At 42.7% G+C, this 20,654-nt stretch overlaps 1 protein-coding gene across 2 annotated transcripts in view; it reads left to right on the top strand.

The window, feature by feature from the left end:
* Positions 1-20,654, top strand: part of FANCM (FA complementation group M) — a 797,274-nt gene that overhangs the window by 408,942 nt on the left and 367,678 nt on the right. For both annotated transcript variants that reach the window (XM_085627037.1, XM_085627038.1), the window contains one exon: positions 304-510. In XM_085627037.1, coding sequence (XP_085483163.1) covers positions 304-510 — 207 coding nt within the window. The remainder of the gene's footprint in view (positions 1-303; positions 511-20,654) is intronic.

Here is a 20,654-nt window from a genome sequence, read left to right as displayed (position 1 = left end):
AAGGATAATGTTTGTGTTTTACTCTGAGTATTTCATAATAGTTATTATACCAAAAATTACAATGAGCTTTTATACTATGAATAACAATAACAGACTGCCGGCTCTTAAATAAAACAATAACCACAATAAAATAATTTTATTATGGCTCTCTTTTTACAAATGAAGGTTAGGTGATCATCATATGAAACTATAGTAGGATCCATACAGGCAAGTAAGTCTGAAGTTAGAATGTATATGGTTAAAAAAATAAGACACTAATAACAATACTGAACTCCCTCCGGTTTTATTTTGGTTTCTTCGTAGGTCATGAAACGCTTCCGAGATGGTGGTTATAATACACTAGTTTCTACATGCGTTGGGGAAGAAGGCTTGGATATTGGAGAAGTTGACCTCATAGTGTGTTTTGATGCTCAGAAAAGTCCGATTCGACTTGTGCAGCGCATGGGCCGAACTGGACGGAAGCGACAGGGGAGGATTGTTGTTATCCTTACAGCAGGTCGGGAAGAACGGGTGAGTTGGTACTTTACTAAATCCAAAAATTCAGAATAGAAACAAATGCAAACTAAAGTATTAGTAAGCCGGAAAATGGTCTTTTGCCTTGTTGCATTTCTGTTCTTTATTATCAAATATTATTTTCACTGTACAGCAAAAGTGTCTTCGAACTGAAGTCACCAGATATTGAGTAGATAGCTCTATCTTTCTACCCTCTGTTTCATCTCAATATTATTTACTGCCTTTGTCAAAGCATACATCATACCAGTATAAATGTACAACTAGATTGTTACATGTGAGTTATTCACAGACTGAGTTAAGTTTGAGCAGAAAGTGATCACAGAGTTTGAGGTGGATAAAAAAGAGAGAGGGGGTGGCAGTAGAATTCAGAGGTGGTTGTATGACAAGGATTTGGGAAGAAGACAATTGATGTCTAGAAATGTAGAGAAAGATGAGGGATGCATTGTAGGTGGAAAAAAGACTGGCTACTTTTGAAAACAATATAGATGGAATAGAATTTTAGGTGAACGAGAAAGGTTACAGAGATAAAGAAACGGAGATGTGAGATGAGTTTGGTAACTTGTACAGTACATGGATAGAAACACTGAAAGCTAGAGAGACATGATAGCATACAATATGTAAATCAATGAGATGGAAAAAACAATTGTGTGGTCAAGAGAAGATAATAGATTTATCGACTGGGTACCATGGTGTGGAAGGTGGCATGTATTTCACAATTATTGAGTGTTAACAGTTGGCACAGATATGGTGAGAAATAAAGAGAGGAGTAAAAAATAATACTACGTTTGCAGGAATCTCCACTGAGGTAAGGATGGACACAGTAGAATGACCGTTTTGACAGATGGGGTAGGGATAAGTAAATTCAAGTTTGCTTTGGATTCTGTTAAAATTAGTCGATGGAGTTGGAGGGATTGTGTAAAGTTGAGGCAGATCATGTATTATGAAAATATTGTGACCCTTCTTAATGTAGAAGATATTTAAAAGGGTCCAGATCAAGAGAAAGAAAAAGTACCATAAAGGGATACAAACATAAGCCAGGCAAAACGCTACCTTAGATGCCCAAAGAAGATCTAGTTAAGAAAGAAAGGGTGACCTAAGTGTCAGTGACAGTGGAGGATAGCAGTAGTATTCATAAGAAGGTTTAGAGCAGAGTGCAGATGTGAGATATCCTCTGATAGATAGGAGTTCAATTTCAGTTGCGTCGTTGGATGGCTGAGTTGTTAGGGTGATGGGGAGAAAGTTGGCATCCAGCAGTCTTCTCTATGTCTAGTGAATACCTTCCTGAAGTGTAGAAAGGATGGGAGGGTAAGAGTGGAACCTAGAGTAATCTACTTTGGAAAAGTGAAATTCAAACATTTTTGTATTAAAGTGAAAAACCAGAGAGGAGACCAGGAGGAGTAGACCTTGGGTATAAAAGCAGGTGGGAGAGGGTCTAAGGGAAAGGATGTAGGATTAACATGGTTGAACAGGTTGAAAGTTTGGGCTCTGTAATTCAAAGAAGGACACGGTATGAGCATTTGCAGGGGAAGGAATGAATGAGCTTGGCACCAGATTCTGGAACTTCTTTCCTCCATACCTTCAAAATAGTGATGATCACCTTGTTTTGTAAGGCTATAAAAAAGTAAATTAAAAGTAAGAAATGGTACCAAAAATCACTTGTCTTGTTGGATGACTTGGGTTTTGAGCCATGGAGCCAATTGGAAAACATCCGTCTTATAAGGTGGCTTATTCAGTCCAGCTGTGGAGTGCAATAATGGGCTTCACCCGAGTTAACTTTAGCAGGAAAGTAGGTGGCACAGTTATTTAAGTCAAGTTAGTAACAAACTGAGGAAGAATGGGGATGAGAGGGTGGGCGATATAGTGAAAATGAGATTTTAGGCCATGTATTGAAGACTATGGAGCAGAGCATGTTTAGATGAAAAGGGAAAATTCTGTGAGTTATCAAAGTGTTACAGGTGTAAAGAACTGTAGGGACAGGGCTCAAGGCAGGTCATGATAGTTGGGGATTGCGAGGTGGCCTTTTGATCTGGGAATAAAGCAGAGTGTTTGATAAGAGTAGAAAAGGTAGATGGCTGAGATGACACATTCAATTCCACATTCTGCAGTCCTGAATATCTAGACTTAAGTCTATAATATTTAGACATGAATTGAATTCGACTTTTGTAGAATAACAACCTGTAACACCACAATACAATACCAAAATACTATCATACATTAGCGTAAAGTAAGTATGTTGTAACATAAGATAACTTCAACCCAGTACCTCTCCAAAAAAGGAAATATTTACGCAATTACCATTTCAATTCAGCATCAGAATAGGTACTTAGTCACACAATCATACAAATTTGTACCCACTGACCAACATACATACTAAGTTTCTCATTCACATATGATGTCCACCTTTCACAAGTGATGGGTGTTTGCGATTCCTACCTGCGGAATTTGCTAACTTTTCAAGTTGTGAGTGGTACCCATTATTAACACTTTGTCCGCTTTAACGTCCTACAATGTTTTTTCTGGCAATAAATACAAACAATCTGTTATAAATGTTCGTGGAGTTACAGGAACAGCTTTACCTTACCTACGAACACAGACTGTCCTTATTCGTCCTGATTTCCCACTCTCCATCTGTTATGAAGGATGAAAAGCATTTTGATATTCTAAATGTTATATGGGGGAGTGAGAGTAAGGGAGTAAAACTGATGGGTTGGTAGGTAAGCTTAACTCTTACTCCCACCATCACTTGAAGTTGTAAAAGAGATATGAATGAGAGACTGTAGAAGTTAAGGTTGAGTCAATTTATGGAAACGTGTTTTATGTAGGATCAAGAAACGGTGGTGAGTAAGTTATGTTTGAGTGAGGATTGAGTTGGTGCAGGCTATGGTTAGACTTACCATAACTTGTTAATTTAACCGATGTTTACGCGTTATGAGGTAGCCATTGTTATACCCATGTCAATCATAAATCTCCTTCAACTTTAGGTTTTTTAGGATGTATTTTAAGAGGCTAGTGCAGAGGTCTTCAAACTTTTGGATGCCGAGACCCCCCTGTCAACATTTTGAGGCGTAAGGACCCCCTCCTGACAAAAATGTCTAAACCTGTTGACTAAATTGCGTGGGATGAAAATGTAAATGAGGTTATGTGATGCCGCGTATTTTGGGATAGCATTGCTTCATTATTTTGATATTTGTTACACACAGTAACGCTGAGGAAAGATTTCCCCCAATCAGTACCCATTTATAACCAAAATACCGCAATTATCATCAGAAAGATTTCAAGTCAACTTTTGTGAAGGGCCTTCCACTCTGCAGCAATACGTGCTGCCACATTAGAAGCTCACCTGGCCCTGACCGGAAGAAGCAGGGGTCCCTTAAAACCCTGGCGGTTTTGTGTAGAGTTAAGCCGTTTACCCATGCAGCTTTCCTCTCACCCCCTCCCTTCCATCCCTCTCTCCTCTCCTAACCCCGGATCCCTCTCTCACTTTGCAGGTAATTTTCTTTCACCCCTTTTTACAACTTCTGAACTCTCCCCATTCAACCTCTCACTTCACCTTTAATCACCTCTTGCCATTCTGTCCTTTCACTGCCCTCATCTATAACAGTCTCTCACATTTATCTCATGGCCTCTCTGGCCCTGTCACCTCCCGTGCCCCTCAGCACTTCTCATTCACCTCGTCTCTTCATTCAAATTTTTGTCTATTTGTATCTTACACCTCTCCAGTCCCCCATTCCTCTTTCACATCTCCCCTTTGTTCTAACAGAAGCCCTCACCTTTGGATTACACTCACTTCTTGCGTGTCCACACTTCTCTTCGGCAATTCACATTTCTCCTCATCCCTGACCTCTTCAATCAAATTCTCTCACTCCCTTGCTGTCCTCTCTCATTTTGGGTGCGGATGCAAATTCAGAATGGGATGAATGAATGTATGATTACTGATGGGCTTGTTTGAGTGAGTTGCATATTGAGTAGTGAGGGGGACAGGTGAGTGAAGTGTCACATGAGTGCAGGATGAGTAGTGTACTCGTGTGACTGCAGGTTGAGGTATAGTGTGAGCAGGACAAGTGCATTTTGAGTGCAGAGTGATCACTGTGAGTGCAAGGTGAGCGGGTGAAAGGTGCAAGTGAATGGTGATCAGTGTGAGTGCATTGTGATTGCTGTGAGTGCAAGGTGAGCGTGACAATAAAGGGCGAGAATGAGGAATGAGTTGTCTGAATGCAGGGTGCATTCCCAGACCCATGAAGTAACTCAGCATGTTATTGACGGGGGCGTAGACTTTAAGATCTAAGTTAAACTATTGCGGCATTAATCGGGGATAGAGGGTGAAGGAAATAAATAATGTGCTGATCCTGCAACAAACTTCCAGTCCTATGGTTAGGGTTACCAGCAGATTATTTTGATGGCCCAGTCGGTACAAAAAAAAGCTGTCACCTAAAGCGGTATTTTCAGCGCTTATCTGTGCATACTTCCCAGGGCCGGCTTTAGTGCTGGTGGTGCCCTGTGCGACAATGTTTGTTGGTGCCCCCCCAATGACCACCCCCACCACGGATTCTCTCACTAGCACCCTTTAACAGTGACCAAGTCTCCATAACCCCACACTCTCAGATGCATTGAATTAGTCATATAGCGCCACTCATACCAGTGTAGGATGTCCGAGCACTTTGCATCACACACACATTACACAGAGACAATCAATCATAAGTGTGTAAATCAGTGTATAGGAAATGTTACATACGCCAAAGGACTAAAAGTATAGGAGTCACATGTCATCCATACTGGTAGGCAGTATAGTTCAGGAGTGCTTGGTGTGGAGAAGCACAAACTCAGAGTCGAAAAAGAAACAGCATAGTTGGGAGTTTCCTTTAATAATAAGAATTGATTTCTAGCCAAATTAACCCTTTTTGCAACATTAATCAATGGTCTAATAATGTATTCTTTGTAGTGTGCATGCTGTTCTAGGATGAAAGTTAATAGCTCACTATTCTATATTAGGACTTTAAGTTATAAATTGCAAGTAACAAAAGGCTGTCTCTTTTGAAAGCAGTAACCTGCTAATCTGTTTACATCATACGCACTCTGTAATCTACTTGGAACACGTTCTTTGCAGCAGGCATATTAACCCTCTGCACTAACTCCACGTAATTCAAAACCTCAACTATACAAAATTCTGATCTCTCTCCAGGAAGATAATTAATCACACAAGTTATCTTGACATTTATGTGAGGCCTGGTAATTGCCGGGAAAGAAACGCCGCAGCAGGTGCTTCAAAAGCACAATAAACTTTCACACACGGCGCCCCCAGGAAGCCAACTTTGTATTCCTTTCCATGAAATTCATTCTCACACTATGGCAGTGAATGTAAAATCCAAATGTAAGGAATAGGCCCAGTGGGGACCCAGGGGGTACTGGAACCAGCAAAAAAAACTAAGCCTCTGTAACCAGTTTACAAAGGCATGTTAAAATGCAAATGGTCTTTAAAGACCTGTGAAAAAACACGGCCGGAGATAGGAATCCAGACACTGCCCAGCTGAGCCCCCAGCAGCTCAAGTTTCACTGCAGCAGCCGGGGCTGAGACACAGGACGGGGGAAGTGTGGGGGGGCGGGGCTGAAGCCCTTGGGCCTGGGCAGAAGTGTGACTGGGAAGGCGCGACCCCCTTTGCATCACTCCACGGCCCCCCTGGGGGTCGCGCCCCACAGTTTGAAGACCCCTGGGCTAGTGGGTCATTTGTTGGCTCTTCTGGACCACCTTGACTATAATTATTTTTTGGGCTGAAAGCGGCTGGCGCGTCTGTAAGGTGCCCTGTACAGAATTGCAATTAGGGTTCTGATGAAAATGTGATTAAGCCTAGGTCTTACATTGATTGCAAAGCAAGACTTGGGCAGATACAACCTGGCTTAGCACCATATTTCTGTTGCTAGGAGGTTGGCAGGGCAGCTGGCCTTAACCACCGACCTTAATCAAGGCCAGTGGGGTTATGTTTTTTCTGCAACACCTCCGTAGCACAAGATGTGGGTGGTATGTGCAAGTCCTCTGCTTTGTACAGTGGTGGGGTGTTGTATTGTTCACCTCCACCTAGCACCAGGGCAGAGTATGTCGTGGTGCCCCAACTTGCTTAAGGATCGGGCAGAGCTTTCTTTTCCTCGTCCTTTCCTGCTGGGGTGAGGGGCGCGTTATTTTAACTGCCTTGTTGAAGCTGAAGGGTTTTTTAATGACTTTCTGAGAAAATGATAAAAGCAAATGTTACCTGGAATGTACATTTCGTTCAACTCTTGATCTTTCCAATAGTGCTTATGTAGGACTTTTTCACACCTTGCCCAAGGAAGGTAGGTGGGTATTTTCTCCCTTTTACCCACTTTCGTGCTCTTGCTTCAGTGCAAAGTAGTGTATATTATCTCCCAAATCTTGCCCTAGTGGCAAGGGTGTGTGTGTGTTCTATTTTCCTCTGCCTTCCCCAAGGGCAAGAGGGGTATAGTATGAAATTCATCACCAGTGTCTGAAGTAAGGAACACAGGCAAACAAAATTACAATTTCATTAAAAAACACTTAACTTACTGTGGGGTGCTGGAGTCATTCTTCCGGTGCACAAACGTTTACATATGGTATCAGAAGTTGGATCTATTTAACCTCATCATACTATTGAGTCACTCATTCAGAAGTAAATGGAAAGTCAACATCCAAGTTTAGTTTAGTTTATTAATCGACCAATAGCATGATCATAAAACAGCATAAACAAAATACAAATGTACATTATTCCAAAATAGATAAATAGAGCATTCCCAAAAACATTAATTTTGTATCCTTGGCTAAAAGAGGTCAGTATTAAAAGAGAATATGTATTTATGGTTCTTAAACTGATTATGCAAAGATAAAGACATGTTCATGTGAGTCCATCCATCCCAGGCTTTTGATCTCTGCCACCAGGCATTTAACAGATATCTTGTAATTGCAAAAACAAGCCATTGTATTGTGTCCGAGCAAAATATACGTAACGCTTCCGATGGGCGCGAAAAGGAGAGCAATCGTCAGGCTGGGATTATCCATGATTTCCTTATGTTACTGTATGCAGGGCACATAAAAAGGAAGTGATCGATTGACTCTTGTACAGACAAACAAATTGGCCACATAGAAGTGATAGTAGCATTGGCCCATTTACTTTCCCAAGCATTTAGCGGTAAGGTCCCAAGCCTGAACTGGATATAAAGTGCTCGTGCCTGTGGTGGTTCGATTTCATCCATGTACGTATCAAAGTTAAAACAAGTCTTAACATTTAAAAATTGCATAGTTAAAGTGCCATGTGCTACGGTCTTATTACTAGAGGAATTGATAAAATGCCAGTATTTCTTCTTCAGCAAGGGGGCCATTCTTTTTGTAATAGAGACAGGGGCCTCCCACATCATGTCAATGCCCAGGTGATACAGCCATTCTTTAACCCTCTTAAACCAGAGCAATTCTCCTTTGTGTCTTTGTAGGTTTAATAGTTCCACTACTTCCTTTTTTACATGAATCTCCGTGTTATTGACCCAGATTCTGACCCAGAACATCAGTGCCCTAAGAACAGCAAAGTGTGAGATAGGTTTGACTCCCAGATCAAGACGCAGTGGTGGAATTGGGGTATTGATTGGGACATTAAGAATTGCCCTAAGGAATTTATTTTCCACTACCTCTAACTTTTTAGTGTTCTCCAAGCCCCACAGTTTAGCACCATACAGGGCTGCACCTAATCCTTTAACCCATGTATCTCTAGTACAGGAGATATTGGGCGATATGATGAACATCTTAGCCTCCTTGCTATTGCGCAATCCACGAGTTGTAGTGATGACTCACTCTTTTGGATTTGGGGAGTCCATGCTAAATTATCACTAATTCTGACTCCCTAGTAGTCAAATACCTTCACCTGTTCTAATTGTTGGGTGCACAATATCAACTTCCCCTTTGAGCATTTATAGGGATTAAAGACCATATATTTAGTTTTGGAGCAATTAATTTAAAGGCCCCGGTCTTTACACGCTTCTGCAAACTTATTTAAGGTATTTTGAATACCCTTCGGAGTCTTAGAAATAAGGAGTGTGTCGTCTGCAAACAACAATGAGGATAAGGGACCGCCCGCTAGTCTAGGGGGATCGCCTCAACAGTCATATAACTCTTGGATCAGCCCATTGATGTACAGGGTGAATAGGGTTTGGGGCAAGCACACACCCCTGGCGTACCCCTTTGGAGATTGCAATACTATTTGAGAGACTGCCATCTGTCTTCCACCTAATTCTCGAGTAGTTACCATCATGCAGGCGAACTAGTAACTGGAGAAGATCATGAGGTAGTTTTAGTTTCCTTAATTTGCCAACAGTTTATTGCGATCAATGGAATGAAATGACCCTTCAGGAGCTTAACTTCCTTCCAGATTAAAAGCAAGAATCTAAATACTTGAACTAGGGTACTTGTGGATGTCCTAAAGCCAGCCTGCAGGTGGGATATAATGTTATTTTCTTCCATCCAGTTCTGGATACGGAGCAAAATAACTTTACAAAATAGTTTCTGGGAGACGTCTATAAGACTTGTAGGTCTATAATTTGAGGGGTCCCCTTTCTCTCCTTTTAAAAAAAATTGGTATTATTTCTGCCCCTTTCCATGTCAGGAGAATAGCCACCCCTCGCTGGATAGCGTTAAAAACCTTTTATAACAAAGGGCCCCCAATATTGGGCACTGCTTTATAGAGATCTCCTGGAAGTCTGTCTAAGCCAGGAGCCTTTCCTACCTGAAGTAGGCTAATTGCTGCCATGGTTTTGTTTTAGGGAAAACCCTTCATCAATTCCCTTTGTTGGTGCCAAGCTCACTTCGCCTAAGGGTACCATAATTTCTTCTTCTAACACATAGCGTAAAGGTTTTTAAAATAGTCTTCCCAGACCTGTGGCTGATTGTAAAAATCATCTTCACTGACCTGCCTAGCTAAGCCCATAGCAAGTAAATGCCAGAATGTTTGACTATCTTTCTGTTTGGAGGCCTCAACCAGTGGGCGCCAGTTATTGGCCTCCCAGCTCTTGATTGCTCCTGCCTGAGCCCTCTTATACGACTTTCTACTATTCGTGATGGCATCTTGGGCTGCTTGCTTTACCGCTTCTGTTAGGTTAGCTTTGCTAATCTACAGTCCTCATTGTACCATGGGGCATTGCTTCGTTTTAAGTGTTAAAACTAATAGATTTATAAAAAATATTGCTTAATGCTATTGGACAATTTCTGATAGCTAGCCAAAATAGATTCATCTTCGTTGCAGCCTAATTCGCGTAGTACTGCTAGGGCCAGGGCCACTTTATCATACATTTTCGAGATTAATTGCCATCAGCTACCACACAAGGCCATTTAATACGTCTATTATTGTTTGTTGTGACAATAGTTACTATATCGTTAGGTGTTTGACTCTCAAAGATTGGAAGGCCAGTTAATTCCAAGCAGAGGGCATTATGGTCACTATCATCACGGTTTAAGCCTGTCATATCCTTGACGTAGGGCCACATGTCAAGGTCCACCATGATGTAGTCTATCCTGCTTATTGTATTACCCCTTTTGAAAGTAAATTCCGCTGCCTCATCAGCTGGTGTCCGCCCATTACATGCACGCACCCCTTGTGCAAGGGTGAGGGACAGTACCTGCTGGCCTACTTTAGTGAGTCTTTTAATGGGAGGATTAGTGAATTTTTTTACACCCCTAGCTTGCTCTTCTTCCTGCACTAGCTCTTGGATATACTCCACCGGCTCATATGTTATGTTAAAATCACCAGCTAAAATGAGAGAAGGGCCTCCACTCCATTTCTCTAAGCAATCAACTAACGTTGTTATTGTTTCTGAGGACTTATGATGGCTACTGAACCTGTTGTAAATATTACTTAGTCTAATATGGATGCCCCTTTTTGGCCACGACAAATCAATACCAAGAATCTCCTGTGAATCTACTTTCAGGTTCTTGATTCTACAATTCAACGGTGTCCTGACCCAAATTTACAGCCCTCCCGCGGGTCGTTCCAGCTTTGATGGTCTTGTGGACCCGTTCTGTTGCCCAGGTTTCTTGAAATAGACATATATGGTGATTGTCAGCCATCCTACCGCGTTCTGGATCACTTAGTTTAGATCTAACACCAGCAATATTCCATGAAATAATCTGTAGCACTTGATCGTTACACTCACTTCCCAATTGCCCTTGACTCTGTATAGAATTACCATTTGTTGGTATCTGCGATCTTTCATGGGTGGTGTGCCTTGTATGTGGGATGGTAACTGGCTTCTTACCTTCCATATTGTTGATGACTGTTTCCCACAACATGGGTTATTATAGCTACACTATCTGCCGAGGCCCCTTTCCCTTGATTTAGTCAGTCAGGGCTATCTAAGTCAGTGAGAGCTTCGACTCTATTACTGACTTCCAGGGGGAAATGAGCTTGTCTTCTCACGGAGTTGTAAGATGTGTGGACAATTTTTGGGGAGTTTGACCTGGTCTGTTTAAAATGCCTATAAAAATAACCAAGGGGCATTAACTCAATTTTATATTCTAGTTCTTGTCCAGGTTGTTTCCTCCAACTATTGAGTATCTGCCTTGCAAGGTATGGTGATCTACAATTGATCACAATGCAGTCTCCCTTTGCTGTTTTTCGTAGGGGACCAACCCAGTGTACTCTGCGTATATACAGGATATCATGAATGCTGGAACTAGAGAAATCAGTATTCTGTGTGAGCCAGTGACACGCCTTATTCTTTAATTGGCTAAAAGATTCATTGTTCTCCCCTCTAAGTGGTGGTACATTTGTTAAGATCACCACATAAGGGCAGCAGTCCGGTGGAAGGTGAAGAGTTACATTATTATAGCTGCCTTCACATAAAGGAGCATCATTCAGTTGTTTATTTAACTGCCTAAGTGGAATCGAATCTTTCCTGTTTTGTGTCAAACTGGTGCTAGTGGGATCTGTCACCAACATGATTATGTTGCTTGTTAAACCCCCTACTACTGTCAACTAGTTTGGCTTGAACGCTCGTTTGATCACTAGCCTTTACTAAAGGGTGCACTAAGTTACCATGGTGCTTTTCGACCTTATTGCTAACTTTCCTGTTAACTTTACCCCCCTTATCAACTCCTCCTTGGTTTCCAAACCCAGAGCTTGATGAACCACAACTAATTGGTTCCCTGATTTGAGAAGAAAGTATCTTTTTCACACTTTCCACATTATTTTCCAGATTATCAAGCCTATTTAGCATGGGTAATAATCTTTTTTGCATTATTTCATCGAAACCATCCATAAGGAGCTTGACATCTTGTGGGGGATAAAATTGTGGTGGACGGAATCATGGGTTCGGGACTTGTTTCAGCTGAAGATACAACAATAGGACCTGTTACTATCCCCAGTAAGGGCCTGTCTCTGTTTTTTTTTTTTGATCTTGTGTTTACTATTGGTTCAGGCTCTAGGTGTTTAAGCTTCCTCTTTCTTTAGTAGGAGGGCCTGGTACCATTGAACCTTGGGATTGATGCGAGGGCAGCTCAGAGCTAGCTAGGTCATTTGACTGTTGTTCTAAAATATGACTCTCTGATACAGTTGCCCTTTTTTGCCCATCAGTAGTAGGTCCTGGTTCAGGCAAATATCAGAGATCCCCTCTATTGATAGATGACGTTGAACCACAAGTATTTCCTTGTCTATAACCTTTGCAGCTTGCGTTAAAAAACTGTCAAGGGTTGAATTCTGCATTGACCTTGGTGTACCCTCCCTCTCATCCACCCGCCTTACTTTGGCCATAATCCAATAATGCTCAAAATCAAGTCAAGACATAATAAAGTGAAATTTAGTGTCTTACGTGCCGCTTGGGAAATTTCCCCACAGTCCCAATAGTCACTTACAAAAGTTCTGGGAGGAGGCGAGCGTTAAAGTTGAGCCAGTAGGCAGAACTTAGAGAATGGGCCCAGCCCAGCCTCATCCGGGCTTTGACGTTGGCGGCTCAGGCGATGCTTGGAATGCTGGGACTAGCAGTCCGGTTGCTTTGCCTCCCCCTTGCGGGACCTGGAAGACCGCTGAAGGCAGGATAAGGCGGTAGGGGCAGGCGGCAAGCAGCAGGTACGATGGGGCTCTGGCCGCAATTTAAGCGCCTCCTGGTGCGTTATGGTGACGTTGGCGGCTCAGGCGCCGCTTGGAATGCTGGGACTAGCAGTCCTGTTGCTTGGCCTACCACCTCTCGGGATAGGGAAGACTGCTGATGGCCGGGCAAGGCGGTGGCAGCAGGCGGCAACAGCAGGTACGATGGGACATCCAAGTCAAATCCTCAATACACCAATAGCAGGTGGAAGGTGATCAACAAGCATTCCAACAAGCTGTTCAGCTACAGACAGACTGCCATTTCGGAGCCCAAGAAAAGAGTGAAGAATGACTGATACAATAAGATGTATTTTCTGCCTCCCAAGCCTACCTCAGTGTGCTGGCCACTGTGCACCAGAGGTTCACATCAGCAAATGATCCAGAATACATTTTACTTGTGTTTGAGGGAGTAGCCCAGAATGTGGCATGGACCTCTGAGCAATGAGGTCATTTTATGACACCTCTAATCAACAGAGAAAATCAGAAGACAAACCAAGCTTCAAACCTAGATGACACCCCTAGTCTTGACAGAATAAGAAATGGATTCTTGAAAGATTTGGGTGTGAGGAAACTAATAGACAGGACTTCTTAGACATCAGGCTAAAAGCGAATGAAACACCTTGCCAGTTAAACTATTTAACGAAAGATATGGCGGATTGTTGACTAAAGTCTTCTATTGACACCAAGTAGGTTATCAAAAAACAATTTTGTGCTGTAACAATATATTGATATGCTAACTCTCCTCATGCAACAGGTAAAAGAACATATCACGGCCATGAAGGTTGTAAGCTGGCATTCTTGCTAAATCTTTCAGTCTTGGGTATTGATATTGCACACTTCCAATCGTTGGTCTTCAAATAAAATCTGCCACATGGTTGGCTGATGGAAGCCCCTTTCTCTCGTGACACTGAGGAAGGTATTGCTAAGAATTGTAAAGAGAAGAAAGCCAACAGCCACAAACTAGAGTAACAGAAAGAGGCAGGCATGTAGCTTACACTAAACCTGAGCCACTTTACTTTGGAATTTAGAGAATGGCCCTTCATTTTGGTTGTCTCCAGAGATGGACCCCCTATTACAACATGCTTTCTCACAAGCTAGGAAAGAGGGAGATGTGTGTTTTTCTAGATGGAGAGAGGCCTTGTTGTATTGCATAGTACCTCATTCACAAGGAAAATAGGAAAATAAATTCTGGTACTTACAAAATACTTAAATCCGTAACCATCTGATTAGGGGTCATCAAGGTGCTGAGAAGACTCAACATATAATTTTACAGAGGTTCTGTTAGGCCAGAATGTACACTGAAGTGCAGCTGTACTGTGATCAATGTCCAGTCTGTCAGCTGAAGAATCCACCTGCTTAAAGAAAGCTCTGTTGCGACCATTAGGCCACATAATGATATCATTCCTGAGAATAGGTATTGATACTGTAGGGCCATTAGATTCATCCAGTCAGCGACACAGACAGAAGATGATTGTGTACTATGCCGCCAGATATCTGGATGTATTACTGATGTGGGGTCTTACTGACGCCCATGTTGCTGAAGTTTAATTTCTGTTTACTACCCAACAAAATCTTGACAGACCAGTAAACCAACTTTGTCTCAGTTAATGAAACAACTGTGTCACTTCCTGAAAATCAAACCAATTAAGACTGCAGTATACCGCCAACTAACACATTGGCTGCTCAAATTCTATAACCAGAGAATAAATAATATGCTCAAGAAGGACTTATCACAAGATGGTATATTTCATAATGTTTGCTCTTTGAAGAACCTGTCAGGCGCCCACTGGGTTTAGCCAGTTTGAATTACTTTTTCGACATCAGCCCAAGAACATATTAGATTTGGCACTGGAACAGTGGCATAACAAAGAAACTGCTACTTGAGTGGATTATGCATTGTCTGAGAATGATCACAAGCCTTTCTCAAACTTGTTGCTGACAACCTTCAAACATGACAAGTCAAGACATGGCCGAGGAATTAAATACAATGTTGTTCCTTGATATAATTAAACTTTCAAAAAGTCACTTGACTTCTCCATTAGTAGTTGTCCCAAAATCAGATGGCTTCACCCGTTTTTGCATAGACGTCAAACGAGTAATCTCGTGTTCATTTTTTGACACCTACTCTATGCTCTGTGTGACGAAATTATAGGCTACATATATTAGCTACATAGATTAGCATTCCTGAATCAACCAAGGCAGTAGCCTAACACTAACCCCTGCGGTCAAGTAGGGTCCTGTAACACTTTAGGGGGCCCTTCAGCCCAATGCCAGTAAACATGTGTGCGATATGGGAGACTTGGGGGCCAATTAATATTCTGCACGTGGGCCCATCATTTTGTGTTAAAGCCACTGAACCAAGGGATACTGGCAGGTTCTCCTTCATCCTGCAGATTGTAATTAGACCGCCTTTTCCAACCCAGTGGCATAATTCATTTCAGAGTTCTTCCATTCAGACGCCATGTGCCCCTGCCACTTTGCAGTGACTGGTAGACCATATTTTACATTGCTGTTGTGCTTTTCCATCAGCTTATCAAGATATCATAGATGTTTAGCACTTCCAAGCAAGAACATCTGGAAAAGATCCTTAGAACCCTAAATGTGTTCTAGCAAGTTGCGTATCGCGGTTACATGGTTCATGTTAACTTCAAGTGGATAAACGTGAATCCCTGAAACTTCCTACACCTGTCATGAAGAAAGATGTATCCTTTTGAGGTTTTGCAGAATGTAACCAGCGCTTCATCCCCTTTTTCTCAGATGTAGCGTCACTGCTCAAAGATGTAGTGAAGAATTCTGAACCTAATTAAATACCCAGGGGTCCGAAGCAGGGAGTAGTCTTTATAGCCTTAAAGAAAGTTCTCTCATCCTCATCTGTTTTACATTGTCCTGACTTTACATTATCTTTTGTTTAGCAAAAAGATTTTTCTGGAGTTTGGTTAGGGGCTGTTCCAATGCCTAGTTTGCGCAGGTGTATGTTGGTGCTTGCCACTGGTACTTACATGTAAACACCAGCACTTATTTGTGAGACTCCACCACATGGTGTTGCTGCCTTTTGATTTTTTAACGGTGTGCATTGGTAGATTGTTTTACAGTTCAATATAGTTTTGGAAATTAACAAAATCAGCAAGCCTGTTGCTATATTACAGCATAAAGTGACCTAGAAAGGTCCAAAATGTTCCTCTTGTATGAGTGGACTTAGTAGGTAGCACAGACACTGTCTTTCAGGCTCTGCTTGCTTGTGCAAGGGGTGGTGCCCAGTATCACCTTGGGTCCTGTCACTTGGGTGTTTTCTTTTTTTTAACACATAAAGCACTGCATTAATTGATCTCAGAATTTCCAGGAAAGAACATTCGTTATTAGCCCGAAACTCTTATCTTATGAGATTCCATAGGCCATCTTGGAAAAGGTTTGTTTAGCTTTTAAATGGGTGGTAGAATCATTAAGATACTACCTGTTATAGTGTCATTTTTCCATATAAACCGATCACCCTCTACTTACCAAGTTGTCATCTCATATGGTCACGAATCATTGAGCAATGTGCTGGTTCTTAGCCCTAAGGCCTTTTTCTGTTTCAGTAATGCATCAGCCGGATACCTCCTAGGGCAATGCTGATAGGTTTGTTCAGAATTTAAGAGCATGCCCTGTCTGTTAGTCCGGTCCTAGTGGGGTTGTGTTCTTCAGCTCACATTAAGCCAAACACATTTCATTTAGTGCAGATGTAGCACACACCACTTTAGGTCACATACCTCCGCTCCACATAGAATTTGTACAGGGAACAGGACTGCACCCATAAAATGGCCGTGTTATTTGCTGCTGACTTCTCCGGTGAGAGATTGTGGTATACGAGCTGAAAAGGAAGCCAACCAACGTGCTGCCACTACTCAAGCATATACCATACTCGCAGTATGGGGTGCCCAGGCATGGAGGGGAAGCCAGGGCTGTCCAGGATGCACAGTCCACCCTTGAACTGATCTAACCTGTGAAGTTAGATGGGGAAAGAAGCAGTGAAGCCTTCATATACCCTGGAGGGTGGGAATGGAGGCTCTAGGAGTAACACTCTCAAGGGAACCAATCACCACACCAGGGCAAACGACGAAGCAAAACCCAAGATTAGTGCTACCCGTCAGGAAACACCTAAGGAAGGGTGACTGCCCTGATACATTTCTTAAATAGAGGTTCCCTTTCAGTTGTGCAATCAAAGGCTCTGGGAATAGCAAGGAGAGTGATCTTTCCCTCTTCCTTCCCATTTGTGAGGTGGTGGAGGATGAGAACTGTGAAGGAAGTGGGGGAAAAACCCTGGAACTTGCAATATGGAGGATCCTTCTCTCTTCTCCTCAGTCCAAGTGATACCCAGAAGAACTTAAAGGGTAAAACCATCAATGGTAAGTGTGAACCCATTGGTGCAGGTGGAACCCACCAGCACTCATTTTTGGATGCAACACTTGTTGTTCCCTTTCAGACCAGAGCAAAAGAGTGAAAAACACACAGGGGAAAGAAAAAAGAAGAGAACGGTGGTAAAGAAATTACAAAGTGAAAAAGGAGGAACCGCCAAGAGTTGGACAAAGGGACAGGAAGTTGGTCGTGTTGTATTAAATTGTCATGAGGCGGAATCAAGACAAAGCAACTGTCATATTTGACATGCCGACGTTCAGTAGCCCTAGCCATGGGCTTCTGAGCTAAACTTTCACTCTGGCACTTAGTCTTTAACAAAAATCCCTGACCGTTAGACACACAGAACTTGATAAAGGGGGCAAGACTGGTAAAAACATAATCTCAGAGGGAAAAAAGAACATAGAAGAATCATGTTAAGAGGAAAGTAGATGCTGGATGATGGGAAATATGATTTGAATGTTGGCTAAATGCAGCAAATGACATGGAAGTGCCATGAATAGTCTAATTGAAATGGGGTGATTGGGAATTCTAAATTGCATATCCCAGATGGCATCTGTGTCCAGTGAATAAGAAGGTGGCATAGCAAAGAGAGATTTAATTTAATTTAGAACTTGTAGAGCGCAACAAATACCCAAAGGCATCAAGGTGCTATAGACAGCCCTCTGGAGGATGCTTGCTAGATCTCCAGAAACAAAAAAGGTCTACGGAGGATAAAGCCAGGTCTTAAGAACGTTCCTAAAAGGCAGGAACTGAGACCTAGCCCTAACGTTTTGTGGAAGGGTATTCCAGAGCCTGCTTGTGGCCATTGAGAATGCTCTGTAGCCCCATTTCTTTCTTTTGGTTCTTGGTACCGTGAGCTGGAATTGAAGCGATGAGCAAATGTGTCTGCCTGGGGTATACCAACTAAACATAGCTTTTAATCTTGTAGGATAAGGGATAAAAAGAGCCTTATGTACAATGCAAAGAGATTTGAACATAATGCACTTTCTGATTGGAAGCCAATGGAGGGTCTCCAATCCCCTGGCGGCAGACTGACACCTGGGGATATGCAGAAGAAGTCTGGCAAGTGCATTTTTTACTACCTGGAGTCTATGATGCGTGTTCTTATTAGAGTCCAGGTACAATGAGTTTCAGTAGTCCAGTCTGAACATTACCAGGGCAAGAGCGACCTGCTTACGGGCAGACTGTTGAATAAACTGCAAAGTTTTCTCAAGCATCCTTATAATCAGGTGCAAGTTGCTATTGTACGATTCGCTTGAGCATTGAGGTTATGTTCGGAATCAATCAGAACTCCAAGGTTCTTAGCCTTTTTCCCCGGGGTCGGGCAAGTTCCTAAAGAGCACAGCCAACAGTTGCTATTTCATCCAGAGGCTCCTGAACCAAAAGACATCCCTTCCGTCTTTTCCCGGTTAAGTTTGAAAAAGTTACAGGACATCCACTCTGCCACTGTAGACATGCATCGTGAGACATTCTCTGCTAGCAAGCATGAGTTCTTGGGAATAGACACCATAATTTGAGTGTCATCTGCATATGACACTGCCTTCATTCCAAATGACTGGATTGTTGCCGCTAGGGGGGGCAACATAGAGATTAAAGAGTGTGGGGCTCAAAGAAATGCCCTGCGGCACTCCTCAAGGCTGGGAGAAGACCTGAGAAAAATTGCTGTACCTTCACCTTTTGTGATCTTTCCCTGAGAAAAGAGGATTGAAGGGCTAGGGCTTGGTGAGAGATACCCAGGCCTTGAAGTCACTCCAACAGCAACGAAATGGTATCAAATGAAGCTGATACGTCCAAGAGTATCAACGCCACACCCTGTCCTTCATCACTAACTGCTTTATGCAGTCAGTGGCTGAGATTAATGCAGTTTCTGTCCAATGATGTTTCCTAAAGCCGAACTGAGTCATTGAGCCAATGCTGCTGTTCTGCGATTTCCATCAAATGGATATTAGGTGCTTCTCCAGAATCTTTGCTGGAACAGGCATCAGGGAGATCGGTCGATAATTTTTGCAGTCTGTACTATCCAGATTCGGTTTCTTTAGGAGGGGCCTAAAGATAGCCTCCTTCCAACTCCGAGGGTAAGATCTGGATATGATCACTTTATTCATTAATTTGGAGAGTGGATCGGCAATAACACTGGCCGCCAAGTGAAGGACTGCTGGTGGACAGGCGTCTAGAGGTGATCCTGAATTGTTTTAAGAAGATATTGTTCCACCATCTTGGGTGAGAGCGTAGGAAAGACCGATGGGACTTTCATCTCTTGGAATGTTTGCGATGACATCCCTTGGTGTGTCAGTTGAGGCCCGCTAGTACCACTTAACTGCATGGACATATTCGGGGTAACCTCAAAACCTGCATGGATGTCTATGATCTTCGAATGAAAGAAGGTTACAATTGATTACAAAACTGTTGAGAGCCCTCTGGCTCCTCTCTCGGTTGCGAGGTAGAGAGCTGCTGCACCTACCTGAAAAGTTTGTCTCGGAAGAAGCATTCTCAATTTTGTGCGTACAATAGTTATTTTCTTCTGTTCGTGCAAGCTAATATTATTTAATGGTTTTTCTGTGTCAGATTTTTTTGCTCATCTCGGATCTTCCGCCATGTCCGCTTTTGACTGCGACATGCCTGCTTAAGCAACCTAGCCTATCGTTGTACCAGGGGCTGATGGTAGGTGTCTTTTATGCGGGGTTACCTTAAAAGGGGCCAATTTGTTGTCTGCTCTCTCCAGCCATTCAGCAAAAACCTCCGCTCCCCTGTCTCAATCGTTTGGCATTTTGCAGGGTATACTATTTAGAGTTCTGGCCAGTACATCGGCCGAGACCTCCTTCCAGTTTCTTGACTTATCCCAAAAACGAGGAGTTTTGTTATTTCTGACTGCAGGTGAGGATACGAGAGCAAAGGCTACTGCGCTATGATCATACTAGTTGCTAGGTATGGATTTTGATTAGCTAATCTGGTAACATTAGTAAAAATACTATCCATTGTATTGCCCGCCCTATGGGTGGGGGCGGATACCAGTTGTGACAATCCAAAATTTGTAGGAAACCTCTATGAGGGAGCAAGAATCTTGATTATCTGAATCTTCTAGGTGAAAGTGGAAATCTCCCAAGATGGTCATACAGTCATCAGCTAAAAAAGTTTCTAGTAGGAGTTCTGTAAGAAAAGGGGGTTTAGAACCTGGAGGTCTATAAATCAGCACACCTCCAAATAAACAGGTGGCTGAAGGGATAAGTTTGAAATTGAGGGCTTCACATGCTTGTAACTTGTAACAAGGTTAAGGTGCTTCCTCTTATAGTCGGATAGGTATGACTTTGGGAGAAGTAGTGTTGGAAATTCATCCTTTTTGCAGGGTAATCCTGAATATTTGGGCATTTTTGCTGAACCTCATTTTTTTCGGGCTTTAGAACTCTGTGCACTATTCTCCCAGTCCCAGAGATACATCACTCTGGGGTACTATCCCTATTTCTCTGACCTTTCCGCCCCTAGAGGACCCCCTGTTTCCTCCCATACCCAGGGGGCCAAGATCTTGCCCACTGTTTCCCGTCTAATGTGTACTCCCACTGCACACCCCTGCTCGCCTCCCTCAGCCTTAGGTGTCACAGACCCACTTAAACCCTGTTCCAACTTTACCCCCTGCACCTGCTCGCTGTCCCC

The sequence above is a fragment of the Triturus cristatus genome, chromosome 9 (genome assembly GCF_964204655.1).
Source record: "Triturus cristatus chromosome 9, aTriCri1.1, whole genome shotgun sequence".
NCBI lineage: Eukaryota > Metazoa > Chordata > Amphibia > Caudata > Salamandridae > Triturus > Triturus cristatus.
This window is presented reverse-complemented; position numbering and strand designations above follow the sequence as displayed.